The sequence below is a fragment of the Anoplophora glabripennis genome, unplaced genomic scaffold (genome assembly GCF_000390285.2).
Source record: "Anoplophora glabripennis isolate ALB-LARVAE unplaced genomic scaffold, Agla_2.0 scaffold39, whole genome shotgun sequence".
Classification (NCBI taxonomy): domain Eukaryota; kingdom Metazoa; phylum Arthropoda; class Insecta; order Coleoptera; family Cerambycidae; genus Anoplophora; species Anoplophora glabripennis.
This window is the reverse complement of record NW_019416254.1, coordinates 872812-893660: the sequence shown is the minus strand read 5'-3', so window position 1 is coordinate 893660 and position 20849 is coordinate 872812. Positions and strand designations below refer to the sequence as shown.

The 20849-nt window shown below is 29.4% G+C and overlaps 1 protein-coding gene across 3 annotated transcripts in view; it reads left to right on the top strand.

The window, feature by feature from the left end:
* The window catches only part of LOC108915638 (hypoxia-inducible factor 1-alpha), a 253783-nt gene extending 233839 nt beyond the window's left edge, over nt 1-19944 (top strand). For 2 of the 3 annotated variants that reach the window (XM_023457103.1, XM_023457100.1), the window contains exons 8-11: nt 1385-1698; nt 4561-4781; nt 8167-8847; nt 17535-19944. In XM_023457103.1, coding sequence (XP_023312871.1) covers nt 1385-1698; nt 4561-4781; nt 8167-8847; nt 17535-17807 — 1489 coding nt within the window. In that variant the 3' untranslated portion in view covers nt 17808-19944. The remainder of the gene's footprint in view (nt 1-1384; nt 1699-4560; nt 4782-8166; nt 8848-17534) is intronic. The other variant, XM_023457102.1, reaches the window with a different exon arrangement.
* Nucleotides 19945-20849: the final 905 nt, after the last annotated feature.

The following is a 20849-nucleotide window of genomic DNA, read 5'->3' as shown; positions in this document are numbered from 1 at the left end:
TATTTTGTCTTTTTTCACCCCTGGCCGGGGGTTGAAAAGAAAATGACTGTCATTATATATCTCAAACTAACTTATATCAAAAGTTCAGGCAAGTTGACCAAAATTGCGATTTAAAGGCCCATTTAATTGGACTATTAGGGAACATGTCGATTTTACATTAAACACACTTTTTTCAAAATAAGACTACAATTTCCGATCAGATCCCTTCAGAACATAATCTTCTGAAATCAGCTACTAAAATTATAGTTTATTTAATCAACTTGTCTTTGAAATGGGTTGGTTAAGGATATTTTAAAGCAACTGATTATCTGTTGTGAAATAGGTTAATAACTCCAGAAACATTTGACAACGTAAAGCGAAAAACGCTCAATGCGGAAACAATTGAAAGCGGAAGAGGCGGGGATAGGTGGAAGAGCATTTTTAGTGTTTCGAAAATAATGATTTATTCCATATTTTTCTTCCGTACGTTATATACCACGAGTATTATGCTAATTTAAATTTTTTGATGGGTAGCTTTCATTTTGAGGTATATTTTAGATTAAGAGAAAACAAAACTACTATGTGATTTATTAATGAATACTATTTTAAATGCATCTATTATATGCAGTCAGATATTAATTTTGACAAATTCTCCTAAAAGGTTAGTAATTTTAAACTGCCAAACCAATTTTACTAAATTAACAAGTAATAAACATATCACGACCAAACCCAACGAAATAGTTTCAAGATCAGTATAATCCGCCACTGTGTTTCCTGAGTGACTTATCTTTCTGCATGTTTTATGTTTAAAACCACATTCTATTAATAGGTATCCCGCACAATCATCGATTTTCCGCAATCTTACACTTGTTCATAAAAAAATTCTTAATATCACTACGAGAGATTATGCGAGAAGTTAATCACGTGCATTATGAAGTTGAACATGTATAATATCGGTGTGCGTTGGCCCCATCACGTGGTGTTTGTCATGTACAGTTGGCGATCACAGAACCAAGCCTTCTTATTCGATTGCTTTGGTGGGGAACGGCACCACGCGACACCGGTTCGCAAGATTAGTACCGAAATCGAAGTAGTAGTTCTTATCACGTCCATTGATAACCGTTTTGCGCGAGATAACATGTCTATATATGAATTAAGTTCGTAACAAATCTTAGTGCCTTATAAGCCTACGATAATCTGTACTAGTCTTACAAAGTAGTCTGAGCCAAAACCGTGATATAAGCTAAGCTTTTCCATTTTTTGTGTATCGCTAGTGCCAAAAAACGCATTGACAAAGTGTGCCGTTGTCAAATTCGAATAACTACCGGAATAGTGCTTGGAGACTGGTCTATCTAATTTGGTAGACTGTTTATAGGTTTTTGCATAGAGAACTGTTTATTTTCAGTGGTGTGGAATGCAAAGATGAAATTTATTCGGCATCTCAATTTTCGTCAGTAAAATCTGAGACTCCGAATAACAACAATTCGAAACCCGTTCCCGAAATCGTTTTGTCGGTAGTGGATGATAATAGTAAAGTGTTAGAAACCGGCCGCAAACCAGTTAGTTCAACTGCTAAATTGTTCGCAAACATTGAAATCGATAAAGAGCCTGAAAACACAGTTCGCCCTCACACAGCCACCACCAAGATATTTGGTCCAAGGACTAAGGATATGAATAAAGGCTTCTTAACTTTTTCGGAAGAGGAACCTGGTCTTACAAGTAAGTATAATCATAAATCATAATCCTTTTCTTTATCTTCCAACTTAAAAATCTTTTTTAATTCAAAAAAGCGATATTTACAAAACTCCTTTCCTCACTTCTTTGATGAGCTAATACTAGTTGAACTAGGTTATCTATTTGTTTACAATTCATTATAATCAATGCATCTGTTATTCGTTATTTTGTTTGCTTTCCTTTTATGAAAGAATGGGTTTTGACATCTAGCAATTAGAAACGTTTTTTTAATGTTTTTTTTTCATTATGGCAACATCGTAAATAATTTTCTGCGTAGATTTTCTAAACTTTTATCTTGTGAGTGCACAGTTATGGAGGGTATACAAATAAAGTAGGCATTGAAATGTAATACAGTTATACCATTTATACATTGTCACTGCCACCTTTTCGGAAAAAGAATTAAACGCTGGTGATAAAATGAAAATCAAACATTGAACTGAACATCATAATACATCATAACAAGAAATTGTCATGCTTGGGGATAGAGATAGACTATCAGTTGTAATGTTACTGATTATGATACACAGTTGATTTTGTGTCATACAACTGTCGCATCGTATCTGTGTGATATTAAACTCTATAAAACACACCTACATGCATAGACCATCTACTCGTATCTAATTGTTATATTATTATGTAGGCATGTAGATAGTGTAGGATTATCAATTTGATTATACTTCTAAAAAATCGGGTAAACACTGTAGAATCAGTTTCGGTGTGGCACCGTCCTATTGATTCATTTTCTTTCCTTTTTTTGTTTTTTTTTTTTTTGGAAACATTAACGCAGAAATGATAATGAATCTTTACCCATTCAGTGATTTAGCGTTTATTTCATGTAACCTTGAAAATTGTTTATAAAGTAATTAATATTATGCAACTAAACTGATCAAATGTTTGCTGTTAGTTAAATGGGATTTTTTTGGTCACATCACTGAACAAATATTAGCTCTTCAAAATAAAACGAAATTTATATTAATGCGACTTAACAAAATAAGAAATACTACACTTAATAACATTTAATAATGTATACCAATTGAAATTGTTAACGCTGGACGTGCCTGTCATAATAAGCGAGCACAGTAAAATTTTATTGGGATCTACACGACATTCATTACATAATGAATATAGTTCTGTCACACATCAATAACTTGGTAATATTATTTCCCCACGTATTTTATTAGTAGCTTTATTGGAAGAAAAATTTATAATTAAAATTATTTTTACATTAAAGACTTTTTATTAAACATTAACAATATTTTAACTCCAACTCAAAAAGCCTTTATTTTTATAAGGACGTAAAGTGGATAACAAACAATTTGGAGAAGGAAACTAAGCTAAGTAGGTACAGTTAATTGACAAAGGTTATTAAAATTAGAAAACTATTTATTTGTTAAAAAATTGCTTAAATTATTAATTGGTATTAACTACCTACATATTGTGAAAATTATTAAAATCAGTACATTAATTATTTTTCTTTGCAGACCAAAACATTCATTATTACAGAAAAATATACCTATATACCGAAATTATTGGCTGCGATAGGTGTAAAGCACAAAAATATTTGTAGGTACCTTAATTATGAGTGAAACGTATTTAAAAAAAAGGCGTAGGTGTATATTATATAATGATTTTGGATATTTTTTACATAATGATTCGCCAACTACTTGTTTACACATAACTTTGTCAAAGTTAATTTTGTATAGTAGGTATAGCTGGCTAACGTTATACGAGGGAAATCTATAAATAGATTATGTTGACTTAAATTTGTTTTTTATGTCGGCGTATATAAACTCAGCTGATGTTCGACCTTGGCATTGATAAAATCTGATGTTACGGAATTAATTAAATTCAAGCCGTTATTTCTTGCAATCACTATATTTAGAAATTTCTCTATTCTCTAAAGTGTACAGGCCAAAAATACTTTACTTGTTTTGGCAATGCTTTGTCTAGTCCCATTATTTGTTAGTTTGTTATAATTTTAAATTTAAGCTAATTTTCTTACAGTCGTATCAAATGAGGTTTATACTATGAGGATTATATAGAATTTGATACATTTAAGCTAAAGAAAAAGAACAAGGCTTCATGATAAAGTAGATATCCTACAAAAAAGAATGTTATAAATTGTAAATGAATATATGCAGCTAAAATGTTCAAGCGCGTTTTTGTAATTTAAGTTTTTCGATTTTACAACAGATCAGTTGAGATTAACAATTTAGGTATTAACATCCTGTTAATCCTGATCTACTAGTATTAGCCTCGGTATTAGCATTATATCATTCAGGCATTTAAAATAAATACTACATCCAAATTAGGGCTGTCAGAAAAAGCCGCAATTCAATGGCGTTCCAAGCGGGTTAACCAAGACATGCGTGAGCCGCTGCCTCAGAATGCTTTTCACGTCACGTTAATATATGTACTTATCGTGGGCATATTGCGTAATTCCTATCCGTTGGTTTTTATAATGGTTTAATTTGTTGCTTTTTAAAAATAATGCGTGCGCCTATGTCCCGCGGCTCTGTTCTGACAGCCTTAATCCAAATTCCATGCATATATTAGCTTTAGTTTTGTAATTGTCTCTAACCCTAGTTTTTTTCAGTATCTGATTGATGATAAAAAGGATCATTATTATGAAAGTATCTTTAAACGACCAAACTTTATTGATTTGAATACATTTGGAGTATTTATCGTTTTAGAGCATCTAAAATTTATTGTGTTAGTGGACATGAACAATTTCTTTACTAGAATTAACAGTAAATTAATCGCATGGAATTATCTAGTTAATTATTGCTCTGTAACTTTATCCTTAATTTTATTACCCAAACTAAACGTCCATTTCTGTTGTTTCAGTGCTTAAGGACGAACCGGATGATTTAACCCACTTGGCCCCAGTAGCTGGAGATGTTTGCGTCCCATTGGACGAACACCCATTCCTCTCTGACGTGTTTGAGGATTTCTTGCTTAAAGATAATTTCGGACCGTTGCTGTCCGAAGAACCGTCGGATCCGTTTATCTCCTACAGAGATTTCCACGATCCGTCTCCTCAATTACTTTCCCCCAACTTATCAAAGGTTGGTTTAGATTTCTTTATTAATATACGAAAAGGGAGTATGATACGGATTAAAGTGATATATATTAGTCAAATAAAAGCAATCCTAAATGGATCAAAGGTTTTCGTAGCAGTTATATGAGTACTAATAAAAAAATTACAATTTAATTAAAAAAATTGGCTGAAGTACTTTTTTTAATAAATTATTAAATAATTGGATGTTTGGTATTATAATTTATTTTAAACAGAATGTAACAACAAACTTTAAGTGCTGAGTTTTCCCATCAAAACAAATATAAATAATGATTTCCTCTAAAAAAGTTTCTGAAGGTATTATGATTCTTCAAATATTGAGTATGAAACAATGTTTCTGGTATATTCGAGTTTTCTAAAAGATCATCTAAAATTTTACGAAACATTAACCATTGTTGTGAGGCGTTTCAACTTTCGAAAAAAAAGTTACATTACCCTTAAAAGGACTTTCTTTTACAGGATTGGATATACCATTTACCAATAAATATCTCGCACCTTTTAAGTTTTTTTTCCGAAGTGCATCGTGCAAACAATAACCGAGTTTCATTGTTTTCAAAATCAATTATTTTGTTCCAATAGCCCAGGGACATTAGTAGACCTTTAACATGTGTATTGGCTTACACCTTTAGGGTACTAAGGCACTGAAGGGCATTAATTAGAAATTTAATGACATTAGCATTAGAATATCTATTACTGTACAAAAATTTAGAACAGCGGTTTGTCCCTTGGGGTTACTAGGTACTTAATTATGCAAACTTTTAATCACTTTTCTTTCACATAAATACGGCTTTATAGAATTTGGAAATAATATGTAAAAAAGTTTATCTGTGATGTGAAATACTCAAATATGTGTTCTTTGAGAGTTGAAGAGCTTTTTTGCAGACCTTGACAATCTTTTGAGAAAAATGGATATTTTATATATAAACCTACATTTTATCCACACGAAGTAAAATGAGTAAATGACGAAAAATTAAGCGAAATTGAAAAGAATAATGTATCTCTCCATTAGAACTTATTTCGCTTTGCCACAAAATTGAGATCACCAACGTTAAAATCTCACAGAATCTTTATTTTGACGCGTATAGTCATTTTTCCCACTTAATTTCTATGCAATTATTAAAGTATTGATTTTTATACAAACTGATATTTTATCATATATGTTGACTTGAGTTTTGCAATTGAATCTCAAATTTTACATGTTTATTTTCACTGGTTCTTGGGTATTTCATCAGATATCTGTTTTACTTCTAATCTTTGAAGAATTGTAAAGGAATATTTCTAGGAAGCATTACTAGTTTTGTTTTTTTTACTCATGTTGACAAGATGACTCAGCCTTGAAAGTTTGCCGCAACATTATATGATGTGTAACATATAAAAATATAAAGTGTAATTAACTTTATTACATAGCTCTTCATATATGTCTAACTTTAAAAATTTTATACTTAAACTATAAAAATAATATTTGATCCACTAATCAAGCATTTTTAATAGTATTTTCATAAACATGCTTGCTTTTTTCTGAATTTTTAGTGTAATTGAAAGTATACAGATTTTTTTTTATTATTAATAGTAAATTCAGTAGTAAAAGGATGTGGCTGATTTAATGGAAGCAATTGGATTGTTGCCAGATTGATATTTTTTTTAAACTTTCTTACAATTAGATTAGTGATAGGGGAATAATGGGTCTATCTTTAATAATAAAGAAGATATGAGGAGTTGATTTTCAAAACGCAGTTTTCGATTTTGGTTTTCAAAACGTATTCCTTTCGTATTCAAAAGTTTTAAACAAAATACCACAAAAAATATTTTCTAATGTCAGGTGATTAATATTATTATCTTTATAGCACCAACAATTTTTCACATATGATTATTACGTAATAATCTCAAAATGTGTTATGTTTCAAAAACTGCGTTTTGAAAATCACCTCATATATTAAAAATGTATCATAAGTATAATGTATTCCACCAAAGATTAGAAAGAGGAAAGATAGGAAAGGTATACTAAGGTCTTCATGGAAATAATGACTATAAAATTAGTAATAAATAAACATCTGAGTTGAGGGCTCTATGTCAGTCAACAAAATCAATGATAAAGCTTATCATCATCATTGGCTGAACAAAACATTCTAAGGTACCAGAAAGTGTAATAGATGGTACCGGAACCGGAGTATTTAAATTTTAAGATATTTTGAATATTTAAATGTAGATGCTGGAAAGAATTTTATACACCTTAGATAAAAGTCAAATTGTTCAAAAGATTTAATTTACCTGTATTATAACTATGAATTTTTAGAACATAAATGTTTGTGTTTGTGTGTTAAAATACAGAAAGCTAAAACATACACATTTCAATGTGCAGGTTTATAAAAATCCTAATGTTAAGGAGGTGTTAAGACTCAACCTTGAAAGTTTTCATTTTTATCTATTAACTTTCCAGGACTAATACAACAAGTACACATGCACAACAAATACACTTGCCTACCAAATTAAGGATTGCGATCATGATGTGCCTTAATATTACTGTAAAGTTACACTACAGCTACATTAGTATTAAGATCATAAAGTTTTTGGATAGGAAAGTTTTACATACTTACATTTCTGCATTTTTCGGGACAGTGAAAAATGCATATTGACCATGTTTCTGCAATTTTTAACTATACAGTACTTACCCTGATCATAATTTACATTGCCAAACAGAAAATTATTAGAAAATAAAAATATAATAGGATATTAGAATATAATAAATAAGAAGAAACATAAAAAACAACTAATTGAAATTTAACAACTGACAGCTGTTTTCTGAAAGATAACTTAATTTATTTTTATACGTAGAATTGTGTGAATACATCTGAAACGTAGAAGTAAAGGGAGCATTTTTGATCTTTCCTCTCCCTAATCTTTGTGTTATACAAAGATATGGTTCCTGGTAACTAATGGTAATTTATTTATTATGATTGTGGTACACATATACCATATACCCAGTGTCCTATTAAAGAAAGTTTTATATTATTTTTCAAAAAAATATAATAAAATAGAAAAAAAATCAGTAATCAGACAACATTGCAAATACTTCCATCAATTAGCTGTATCATTTGCCACTGGATTTGAAGTTGATATTGGTTAGACAATTCATATAACAGTTACAGAGGTATACCGCCGAAATATGATGCAGTTAATAAATCCAACTCTTTTCTAATAGTATAATTTGATCTAAGCCAACTTACTGTGAATATTGAGCACGATGTATTGGGTGATAAATATCATTTCAAAATATTCATTATTGAGATAATATAGATTATTCTGTTTACAATGCAATAAATGTAATTGCAAATCATATTTCAATTCACATAACTTCATTTTTTATTTTGTTTCAGAACTCAGACTGCAGTTTACCATCTTTGAATAGCCCGAGTGATTCCCTAATAGACGAGGATCAAATGTCGACATTCATGAACTTACATATGGATGATGAACCAGACCTCACAATGAAAGCCCCTTTCATCCCTATGACCGATGACTTACCTTTATTAATGTCAAATGACCTAATGTGGAGCAATAATGAAAAGCACAAAAATCAGTTACCAGACAACAATTCAAGTTTAGCACAGTTATTGTCGACATCACTGAATAAGCACAATTTAAAAGCAAATGATCATGGCGGTGGGATGATAAGAGAGAAAAATATGGAGGAAATATATAATGAAAAAAGTACTAGAAAGAAAAAAATAATCCTTTCTTTTACTAATGTAACTTCATTTTCAGATACATACAAAAATTGGAGTACAAACAATAACAATAAAAATAACTCCCATTTAAATAAAATAGAACGTTCCCCAAGTGTTAAAAGGTCCAGTACAGCTCTATACGACCAGTCAAATAAGAAACCGAAAAGTGAACCAAAAGAAAAACTATCCTCGGAACTGCTACAGCAGTTAATGTCGAATAATCACAATAGGGGCCGTATGAAAGGCAAAAGCAATTGGTTGCTAGACAATAGCCGTCAAAAAGCAGCTTGTATATCTCAACCCAGCGACAGTGTTTTAATGAACCTATTGGTAAGCGGATTCGATATTCGAGCTGGCTACATCTGCCTAGCCCCATCTAAGTCTAAGAGATGAATAGAATTTTTTTACCTATTTATGTGCGCTGAACTCACAATGTGTATCTTTAAGGAAATAATGTAGCCCTATTAGTTCCTTATTATAAAAAAGCTCTCGATGGTGAAATGTAACATTTTTCGGTAATAAAAAATTAAGATAGAATTATGTTAAATTTTATATTCCAGCCTCGGTGTAAAAAATATGTCAATTATTTATCTAATCAAATAATCCACAAAACATGTAAAATCTATAAATATGTTGAGTGTTACTTTAATTATGTTGCCTTTCATCAGATTTTTGGAATATACTAGGACTGAATTAATTTTGAGGGATTTTTTTGTAAATTCAAGGCTTTATTGTGAAAAATTGTGTACATTATTATTTTTCAAAAGATTGTCTATTGTTAGCCACTACACCTAGCCATTTTTCTGGCGGTATACAGATTTCGCGTCGAAAGAACAACTCTTCTATTCACCAATTGATCCAATTTTTCATTTGTTCATAAGATTTGAAGTGCTGCTTAACCAGGGCGTGTTTCACGGACTGGAACAAGACCTAATTTTCTTGCTTTTGAATCATACCGAGTACATTTAAATGTTTGGAAACTGTTGTGCGATCAACATTCAGCAAATTCATCTTGCATTTGACATGAATCTTGGTCGAGTAGTGCTTCTAATTCCTCATCCTCGAATTTTTTCGATTGTTCAGGGGGTTTTCTGTCAACTGTATCAAAATAACTACTTCTAAAACGTCGAAACCAATACTCACACGTTCTTATCGATGGAGTATGTTTACCGTAAGTTTCTAACAGCACTCGATGACTTCCAGCAGCACTTTCCATTGAATTATGAAAAGTAAAAGTTCCTGCAATTGGTGTTTTGTTGACTCGTAATTGGACATCTTTGGAGCTGAGAAAAAATATGTCGTTTATACTTCAGCAAAATGACATAATAAAAATTAAAGTCTAATGACAGAACTTTGACATCGCACAAGTGTCTGATGCAGTATAGCATAAATTACACCACCATTTATTGCAAATCCTTTAAAATTAATTTACTGTTCGAGTATACCTTAACAACCTGGACTACTTTATGTAAATTAATATTATGAAGAAATAAATAGCATCTGATAGTAGTTGTTCCACTTTTAAAATTTACTCACTATTCTAGTCTATTTCTACAAACGTAGTGCAGTTGTTGACAACTGTATGTGTGTAGTTGACAAATTGACAAATAAAATTTCCCAATAAAGGCTTTTTCAATATGTCCAAAGTACAATAGTGTTCAGGGAATGTAAGTTAATTTAAAACTGCCATAATATTTTTAACATGTTTGTAACTAACTACTTTCTTTCAAACAAATTTAGTGTAAGAGTTGGCGCACTGTTTATATTGACTGTGATAGAAAATCTATCTAACATGCTCTCTATTTATGTAACATTCCTCTTCACAAACTTGGTCTTCATTCTCTCAGAAAACTGAACACCATTAATCATAATACTAGTAAAATTTCTTTTTATATTTATAACCCTATATTTTCGTAATAAATGTATGATCGAAGAAAAATTTATCCTAAATGTCTTTTATATACTATTTTTTATGATCCTGGAAAATAGGAATGAAAGTCACTGAATATGAATAATGATATTTAGGTTACACTCTTTGCCATTCATTAGTACGCATATTTATTAGAAACTGTTTTTTAAAAAATTGTGATATATGAATGTTACTCAGTGATACAATTTCTGTAAAATTAATTGATGAATTGGATTGTTAAAATTATATATGGAGATATTGTTTGTAGTAAATTGGTTTAGAAAATATGTTCCTTGTTATATGTAAATAAAAATGAATTAAAAATGTTAAATATACCTCCTATTTTTGTTACGTTATTTTTAAATTTTATTCCACCTCAGAAGATAAATAAATTTTTAAAATCACTACAATATTTACTACATACAAACTAGTTTGAAATATATTTGATATTATAATACCCATATGTGACAAAAAATCTTGACACATTGGAGGTTGATTTTTAAAATTTGTAAGTATTTTACTAATAAGAGCTGAATATTATAAATGTTGTGAAAATATAACTAAGATCTGTCCAGAATATAAAGCATTATACTTTGATAATACTGTGCCACATATCAGTTATGAATGTTAAATTTAAATTATTTATAAAACAATGAGTTTTATCATGTTTATAAAGTTTGATGTTAAATACATACTAAAAAGTCTGAAATAAATTATTACAGTTTTTCAAATTTTACTTAAAAGTTATGTACATAATATTTTGGGTGAAATGTGCTTTCATGTATGATTAATTATTCTTTTAACCTATAATTGAAAACAGGTGAAAATAGAAATAATAAGACACATGTATTTAATTGTAGGTGCTTCAACTGATTATAAATTGTTATAAATTTATGTGTACATAGGTAATTGTTGTTAGGGCAATAATAAATTTAGTGATATGCATAATCTTTTATAAAGGTTATTTCTAGATTTTATTCTTGTGTGTATATTTATTCTTTTTTAAGGTGTATTTACCAATATGCCATTTGTTGTCAATAAAATATTATTTAAATAATATTGTGTATATACCTTCCAACTTTTAATTTATTATTTAATTCGTTTAAATCAGAGTGATTTTGAAACTGAATTTTTTTGTAGATAATATTCATTTACCTAATATTATAACATATTGACACTTGTATATTTAAAAGTTTCATTCAAATTAACATTGCCAGACATTTCTGAGTGTTATCTCTTATGTACTTTTTTAGGTCACTTTTGCATTATCAAAACTTGTGGGAAGTAGTACAACCTTAAGGGGGATTCCTTGTCAACAAAATTTATTAAGTAATTTTTCAGATTAAAATATTAAAAATTACTCTTGTTTAAAGATTACTAATCTGCCTATATAGCAGAAAATAATTTTTAAATACAGGTTGTTCTAAGGTTTAAAGTCACAAACTTTAATGGGAGATAAAACACACTCAGCTGACTTCGAAATTCTATAGAGTATTTCATTATCTTTGACTGAAACAAGTGGTGGTTCGTGACTGAGAATAGGTGAAGCATATTCAGTGATTGACTGAAAAAAAGCGGCGCAAAGTCAAACAGCTTAAATAAATCTGAAAATTTTTAGTTGCATTTGCAATATTACTGAAAAGCTGACGAAGGATTTTCATTTAGATTTTATAAAAAATAGAAATATTAGTTCGGCTTGCGAACATTATGGCACACCATATATGTATGTTCCAAAGAAGCTTCGTGGTTATGACATTCTCGTGACGTTCCCAAAATTGTTAAATCTCTCCTTATTCCACACGTTTGACATTACACCCACAAATTAAACGAGGTATAGAGAAAAGTTTTTATAAATAAACACCACTTATACTCTGAATACTATTTGTTCCGAAACTACTGAATGTACACTTTGTCTTTTGACTTCCCCTTTTTTCCATATAGAGTGAATAAGGCACAGAGCTCTCGCTATTTAAAAAATCCTTTTTGTCCTCGATTTTCCATCTGGAAAATGGCGTTTCCAATAAAATACATACTGGATCATACATAGGAAACATTTCTACAATTATTATACAAAACAAATATTAACGAAGAACCGTTATAATCGTGCACTGGGCGAAGCGTATCATATAAACTGTTTAAAGGCAGGCGATGGGCGTCGGGTGACGACAAAGCTGCTACAATTTCCGCGTCACTCCTTTCCCCACGCCGTATTTTACTCCCGTGTTGGCCGCCTCGTTGCCATGACAACCGCCGTAAACAACGCTACAAAGAGAAGCGGAATACAGACTGATTTCGATCCGCGTCACTTGCTTATATGCTATTTGTTGTATGGTACGAGGTTGATGATCGCGCTCAACGAAAGCAATGTTTTTATAGAAGACGTTATTAAACAAACAAACGCAATACATTTTCAATTTAGAATTATACCTAAATTATAAAATTTATATAAAATTAAAAGTAATTTTAAATTACACAACCAAACGGAAATTTTTAGGTGAAGCGGTGTGTCACTTGCGTCACCTGGCGAGCCGCCACTGACTGAAACTGTAATTCACCAAAACTTTAAAACTAAGTAATACGTATATTCAGATATTCATTAATTTTTGTGGAAATATAATGTCCTTTTAGCCCAATCAATAGTGTTAATACACTATAAATAATTTCAAAACCTGCTGTTAATTTCTTTTTAACTTCTTTACTATTGATAAAATCACCACCATATTACACCAAAACGGACAATGAGTTGATATATAAAATAAGGCCATATTTGATGATACGCTTTTAGTGTTTTAAAAGGAATGAACAGTAAGTAAATTACATGTTTTGTGTAAGTTGAAAGTACTGACATCTCATTAAATTCTTGACTTCAAAATATGATTTGACCAAACTTTCTAAAGGTTGCTTTAGGTGTGCAGCAAAATGAAACTCTCTCAGTGGTAAATAAAAGGTATTTTTTATTGAAAACAGAAGTGCAGTGAAAAGATATGTTATCGGAGCGAGCATACCTGCGAGCGGCTCCACAAGAGGACTCGCCAACGAACGCTCGCCCCGACAACATTTTTTTCACTGCATTTCTGTTTTCAATAAAAAATACCTTTTATTTACTGTACTTCTGTTTTCAATAAAAAATTCCTTTTAGTTACCGTTGAGAGAGAGAGAGAGTTTCATTTTGCTGTACACCCAAAGCAACCATCAAGTGGTGACCCCGACGTGATACTTAAATTGGGTCGTTACATGCAGACATGAGTACGTACCCACATTACCTCTAAAAGTTGATTGATTGTCAGAAAATTGTAGAAATTATAAACTTGGATATTTTCTTTTCGGATTGTAAGTAAATATGTAGAGCTCTTAAAGCTTCATACTTGTGTTCTTGATATTTTGTAACTCTTAATTTAAAACAAAGGGTTCTCCATTGTCTTGTAATCAAGTTAATATAACCAATGTGATTAAAATAATTAAATGGCAAATATTTTGGAAATATCTTAGATTAGCAACATTTGCCAGAAGGAATATAGGGTGATATTATCAACTGCAAAGATAATATAACAAGACACTGCTGTTAACCCAAAAATTTCTTTTAATATAATAAGTTTTTGATTGTACCAAAAAATTTGTTTCCATAAATTTATAGTTTTAACAAATCAGTGGCAGCTGGCTGTTTGTTTATTTTTTATGACAAACCCATAGCTTCAGACTTACGATTAGTAATTAATTTCAGTTGCAATTTTAGTTACACAGAATTGAAAACAAGGACGGATGTATTATACTTATAATTTATGACCAAGAATATAAATCTATAGAACCATTATTAGGAATGTGAATATCAATGTTACAGAAATAGGAAATTAATGAACATGGACAATATTTTATTTTATTTCATTTTCAAAATTTATAAAATTTAAATACCACATAATTGATAACAAGAAGAGTATGAATTACGATCAAGTAAGAAGATTTTTTAGAAGGTATTCAGAATGGTTATAAATTTATACAAAAATATGGAATCCTTTTACAGTATATTAACAGTGTTTCCGATTAATGTGCGCGGAGTGCAACCATGCAAGTCAGGAACCCTGTCAGTAATAATAATAAGGTAAACAAATTAGCAGGCAGTCAGTTATTTATCTTAAGGTGTGATTCATGCCAAAAATCAAGCAAAGTCTAATATTTCAATTCTATTTTCTATTTTTCTTTATGAATAATTAGATCTCTTGTGTTAGGGTATTTCTTAATCACAAATTTATAAAGTTTAGATGTTGCTAGGTCCAAAAAAATATGTTTTTAAATTATTTCTTTTATTGAAATTTTGATGAAATTAAATTACAATAATACATAAACCCGATTGAGGTATAAAAGCTTGATTGAAGAAAAAAATGTTAAAAACAATTGGTTGTTCTGAGAACAACTCTAAATACCTTACCTTTACTAATAATAATAATGACTCATAAAAATTCAAGTGGTCATATTTTGATAATGAAGCAAGGAACCATGAATTTTTTAGGGAATGATGTCTAGGCCCACATAGTCAAACTTTCATGACAAAAAAACTTCAAATGAAATTTATGAAATATAAGATTAAAATAGAGGTATAAAGTATTTTTTTGCATGATCAACTGATGAAAGCAACCAGATGTTATTTTTCACAAAATTTTCAGTAATGTTATTACATTATGAAGTGTGATGGAATGTTAATATCAAGATGAAATTAAATATACATATATTACTCTAAAGAAAAATTAATTTTGCAATAAATAAAAAAAAACGTGATTGTACCTATCAGTTCATCATGAAATAAAATATTTTGTAAATATACGTGCAACCTTTTTCGGGACCTCAGGGTCAGACAAATCATTATTGTAACTTTATTTTGCAATTTTTTTTAGAAATTTGTTCACGAAAGTGTTCAGTGTCGTCACTGATAATAATGAAAAACCATATCAATTTTTTAGCTCTATAATCTTTCCCTCAATGTTTTTGTCAATATTACTAAAACTTTAAGGGTGTCCATAAAAACTGTTTTGCAGACAATATTCCTAAGAATTATGAATAGGTTGTAGAATTTTTTTCATTTTATGGTAATAGTAATGAAAAGTATTTGAACCAATGGTTGTTGGTTTGTTCACTTTGGAAACCACGACAAGGACTTGTTAAATACATGCTAATAAAATAAACAACATAACACATCAATTACCCGTAATTAAATGTAAAAAGGATAAACAAACAATTATTGTAATTTTAAAAAAATAACCAAATTAAGGACATTTCTTACATAGACTTTTGAGTAACAAACAACTTAATAGTGGTGGAATACATAAACATGAAAGTTTTATTAATTTTCCATTTCAGTTGTCTCTTTAAATTTCAAGATCACTCTGATGTCAAATACAGATTTTTTATTGTTTCATTGAATTGATCAACGGCTTTTATGTAGTATTGTAGGTGAATTGGAAATATACGTGGATCATCATATTTTTAATTGTCAAAATCATTTTGTTAATACTTTTTAAATTGTGAAATAAATGGCATAATTCAATACAAAATTAAAATGTATTGGTCAGCGAGGATAAATTATCACCATAGTAAAACATCTATTATCAAAAAATTTTAGATATGTAAATTTGAATATAAGCACATTTTTTTAAGGAGCAAGTTTTTTTCCTAAATTTAAATCAATAAATATTTGTGGATGCACTATATTTCCTTCACTTTAAATTGGAAATATTGAGAAGGTATCTATGCAGCAAAAAATTGTTACAATTAAAAACTGCAAGTTCCTTCTCGGATGCGTTGATAGTTTTACATTCATTTGGTTTATTAGGTAATAGAACAAACTGTTTAAGGTATTATTATCTGTATATTGCTAATTTTGCCATTAAAAGTGGATTATATTGGATAATTCATTGACCACAAAATGACTGAATGTGTATGAATTATTTGTGTGGGGCACAGATATTCAGGACAAATAATTAAATATCTCTGAAGTTCCTATTTACTAATAAAAGGTGAAATGAAAATATTTAAATTGTATAGGTTAAGTATAAACATTTAGATATTCTGCATTAAAAGAAAATTAAAACTAAGAACTATAGGAGATAAAGTTGATACATACTAGCGAAAGGAGAAGAAGCAGAATAAAAACTTTAATGAGCTTTCTGTGAATTCTACCATCTGCAAATGTCTCAACAATTACAGAAAAATGGTACAGTGTAACACCTTTAATCCGGGCAGTTAAATGTAACGAGTCTGTCAAGATTAATGGATACATATCAATTATGTGTGATGTAGGTCATAATTTAAAAATCATGTTTAAAAAAATATATGCATACTTACTTACAAATTAAGTATAACATATTTTATAATTTCTAAAAGTGAAACATTCATTTTTGTAGAATATTAACAAAGTCAGTTATAGATTATTGTCTTTTTGAGTTAATTTGTACAGATTGACAGAAATAAGTTTGCTTCTGAGATAACCCTTGCCCACAAATGCATGTCAGACACAGCAAGAGAAACGATCCAGAAGTATATTTGTATCTTATTTTTTGTGTCTAGCCGAATGCATTCTTTCTAAATCTCACAGAGCTTTGCCCGAATCAGAAATGCAAACTTATTTGTGTCGGCCTTAACTTCTTAAGTTCAGTTCACAAGTATGTTTCAACGTTAATACATTATGCTTTCTTTTCAGCATTTTGATTCAGAATGTATACAGTACACATTACTTTATACTGACCAAAATACAGGATAAGGAGGTTTCTTCAGACTAATTGGAAAAATAGTTAATTGGATTTTTTTATATGCCTACTCAATATATATGTTGAAGAAAATTTCATGGTTATTATTAAGCAAATTGGCAAAAATGTAATAGAAATAGGCTTAACACTTATTTTTATTGTGACTAGATATTTATTAATTTATGATAGATCTCACTAACCCCAAACTTTATATGTACCGCTCTATAATTGTTCTCATATAGGTACTCTTATTATATAAGTGGTGTTCAGTTTTCTAATGTATTATACTTTGTTGTGTTATGTACTATGATATACTATGTATGAAATGTTTTTTTTTTTTTAGTTATGTAATCCATAATTTTCTTTTTGTGCAGGATGATCCAATGGATGAAGAATTAGCTCCAAACATTCGACTAGACCTGGATATCAATCAAAAGAAAATTCAACATGCTCTGCTGAAAGATAAAATTGCCAGAAGAAATCTGATTCGAAAAAATTCTATTTCCCTGCTTGATCCTGAGGCAACATCAATACCTTCATTATTAGACCTTACGCAGCAGGATTTCGAAGTAAACGCACCAGTGGGTAATTTTCTTCTACAAGGCGAAGAGCTGCTTACAGCTCTTGATGCGAACTCCCCCATTTAGCTAGAAGAGAAATGTTTAGGAGCAGTCGTTGGAGAGTTTGAAATACCATTATACGTTGTAAACGGAGAAAATGTTACGATACAATATGTAAAAGTTAATTTAAATGGTGACTAACAACATAATTTAAAATATGATAAAAGACATACGGACTGAAATGAGGGGTCTTAGAAGTTAGCATTGTTAAGGGAAGAAGACAATGGTATTTGTCGATAGAAGTCTATTTTAATAATGCTCATTTATACCAAATATAAAATTTCATGTAATTAGTCCCAGTAGTTTAACCAATATAATATTTCTTGTTATCCTGCTTTCATTCTCTCCTCATCAAAAGAAAATCTAAAAAGTTTAACAGTTTTTTTCGTTCATATTTTAGTTTTATTTTAATCGATACTTATATAGATTAGTTACATGAAATGTCAAAAATGCAATAAAATTGTAAATATTTGTATGTACATTTTTATATTTTTGCAAAGCAAAGCTCTATATATATCCTACATTACATAAAATACAAAATATAAATGGTAGTTGTAATCTTAATTATGAAATTATCTCGGTTATTTCCAACAACAGCAAAGTACTGGCAGAAATTATTTTATTGTCTTAACATCATTTAGAGACATTAAGATCATATTTATGTGCACATTTTTCATTTTGATAATATCAAGCATATTAAAATTTGTATCATTTTAAAAACATAAAATTCAGTTGGTTTTGCTATTACCAGTTTGATTTACAAAAATGCCACCATAGAGTACAAATTTCTCATACTTTATTCTTAAATTAAAAATGGCAAGTTATAAGTGTATTGTAAAAAAAGAGTCTACCGAAATACAAAATAGTACAAATAACAATAATATTATATTGGTTAATTTAACCAATACTATACGATCTCAGTTATAGAAATTATGAAATATTTGTTTTAACCTGTACAAATCTGCTGGATATGCGCTGAATTAATCTTATGCCATGTAAATCTGCTTAATTATGTATAATTATTTATATTCTCGTAAACCTTTCCTTTGTCTGTTGTAAATGGGACCATAATTGCACATTATCATGATCATGAATATAAAATTTCTAGATGTAATCACTTTTTTTCACATAAATATTTAGTTATATTTTAAATATTTTATGTGGATACAATTTTGGAATTCTTGTGCAAACATTATATATGGTAATTTTTTGTTTCTTTTTATTTTTGCAAAAAAATCATATTTAATCCTCATGGCAATTCGGACTTTTAGAATTGCAGAATTCTTGAAATATTTATTATGCTGGAAAATACATACCAAAGATTAACTTACTATTTACTGGAAGTTGCAGTGTCTGTTTTGTTAACATTGAGTGGATTTGTAACTGAGATTGGTTGTACATAGATTTGTAGGTTTTAGTATATCATATTTCATTTATTTCATTGTTAATTCCTCATTTCCTTTTAAATTATATTGTTAATTTCACAAAGGATGATGCCATGTGGAGTCATTTTCAAGCTCTCTCTTTCTGCTGAATATAGTGATAATGGTTTATATCATACGTATGTGACCATTTATTTGTTCTAATTGGAGAAATATATTTTATCATTACTAATATAGACCTAATATGTTTTTGTTACAGAAATTTATATAACTGCCATATTTAAAGTGTATTTTAAAAATTTTTAGATAGCATTTTTTTTTCAAAATATATAAATATCTAGGATGTAAGATAGTTGATAGGATTTGTTGAGTAAATGCCTATATAACTATTTTAGATTGGTTGAAGATGCAATATTTTAAATCAACTATGTTTTTATTAAGGTTTATTTTTTAGGCCCAAATGTCAATTCCCACATTTTAAAATGTATGTGTTAAGTTTACAATGAAGTGTAATGTAAAACTACTATATATTTTATATTTACAAAATGGTGATGCACAAGTGTTATATTTTTCAATATACATACCATAGTGACTTCCTTGAAATGTAATATGCATTTATTAAGGTAACAATATAATTTTTCTAGTAGTTTTATAATCATATACTATATATGTAATTGCTAAATAAATATAAGATATATTTAAGGTGTAAATTCAATCGAGATAACTTTTTAAACTGTAATTGGGAATTTGGGCGGGTATATAATAAATTATATTAAAATGGGCAAGTTGTCTTTTATTTTATCTGATAAGAAGTAATAACTATGAGCTGAGCAAATTAACATTTTAATTATAACATTTAAAGTAAAGCCACTAGAATTTTGAAAAAAAATCGATTTTTGGATAAACGGTTTAAACAACACTATTATGTGAAGAATATAGAAAAAAGTTTTAGAGGGTGAAAAATCGGACACGACTTCTTTCGAGGTATAGCACAACCACTTGCAGCACATTGCAGAAGTGCTTATTATAATTTGTGAAAATATATGCGATAAATAGGTATTAGAGATGCCACACAGTGGGAAATATTGGAAAAAATTCAAGCTACGCGTCAAAACTAATCAAATAGTACTGATTTTTTTTATTCTTTCAGAAATTACCTGTACTATAAAGTTCCGGTAAGGTAATTGGAATATATGTCTTGTAACTTGCCCATTTGGTGTAAACTCCCATCCAGTTCTTTCCACATAGACCAATAATGTCCTACTCTACTATTATTACGATTATTAATGTTACCCGATACAGTGTGTATCTCTTTTCGCCCATCCTCTACTGGCTTTTCCAATTCTGAATTTTTATTTATGTTACTATGAGAAAGCTCTAATAGCGATTGTTTAATTTCGCCCATACCACTGCACAATACTTTACTGTTTTGACATAAATTTATATTAATTTGCTCCATTAATTTAGTCAGATTAATTAGAGTATTTTCTATTTGTTCATTTTTACTACTTTCCCAACGTCATCCTGCTCCTTACTCTTATTTTTGTTACGAGTATCCATCTCTACTCTTATTTACCTATACTTAACAATATTAATTAACGCTCAATCAATCTTACTCTATGATCGTTTTTAACAGCGCTAATTTTACAAATCCATACAATTTTACAAATATGTTAGGTACATACAC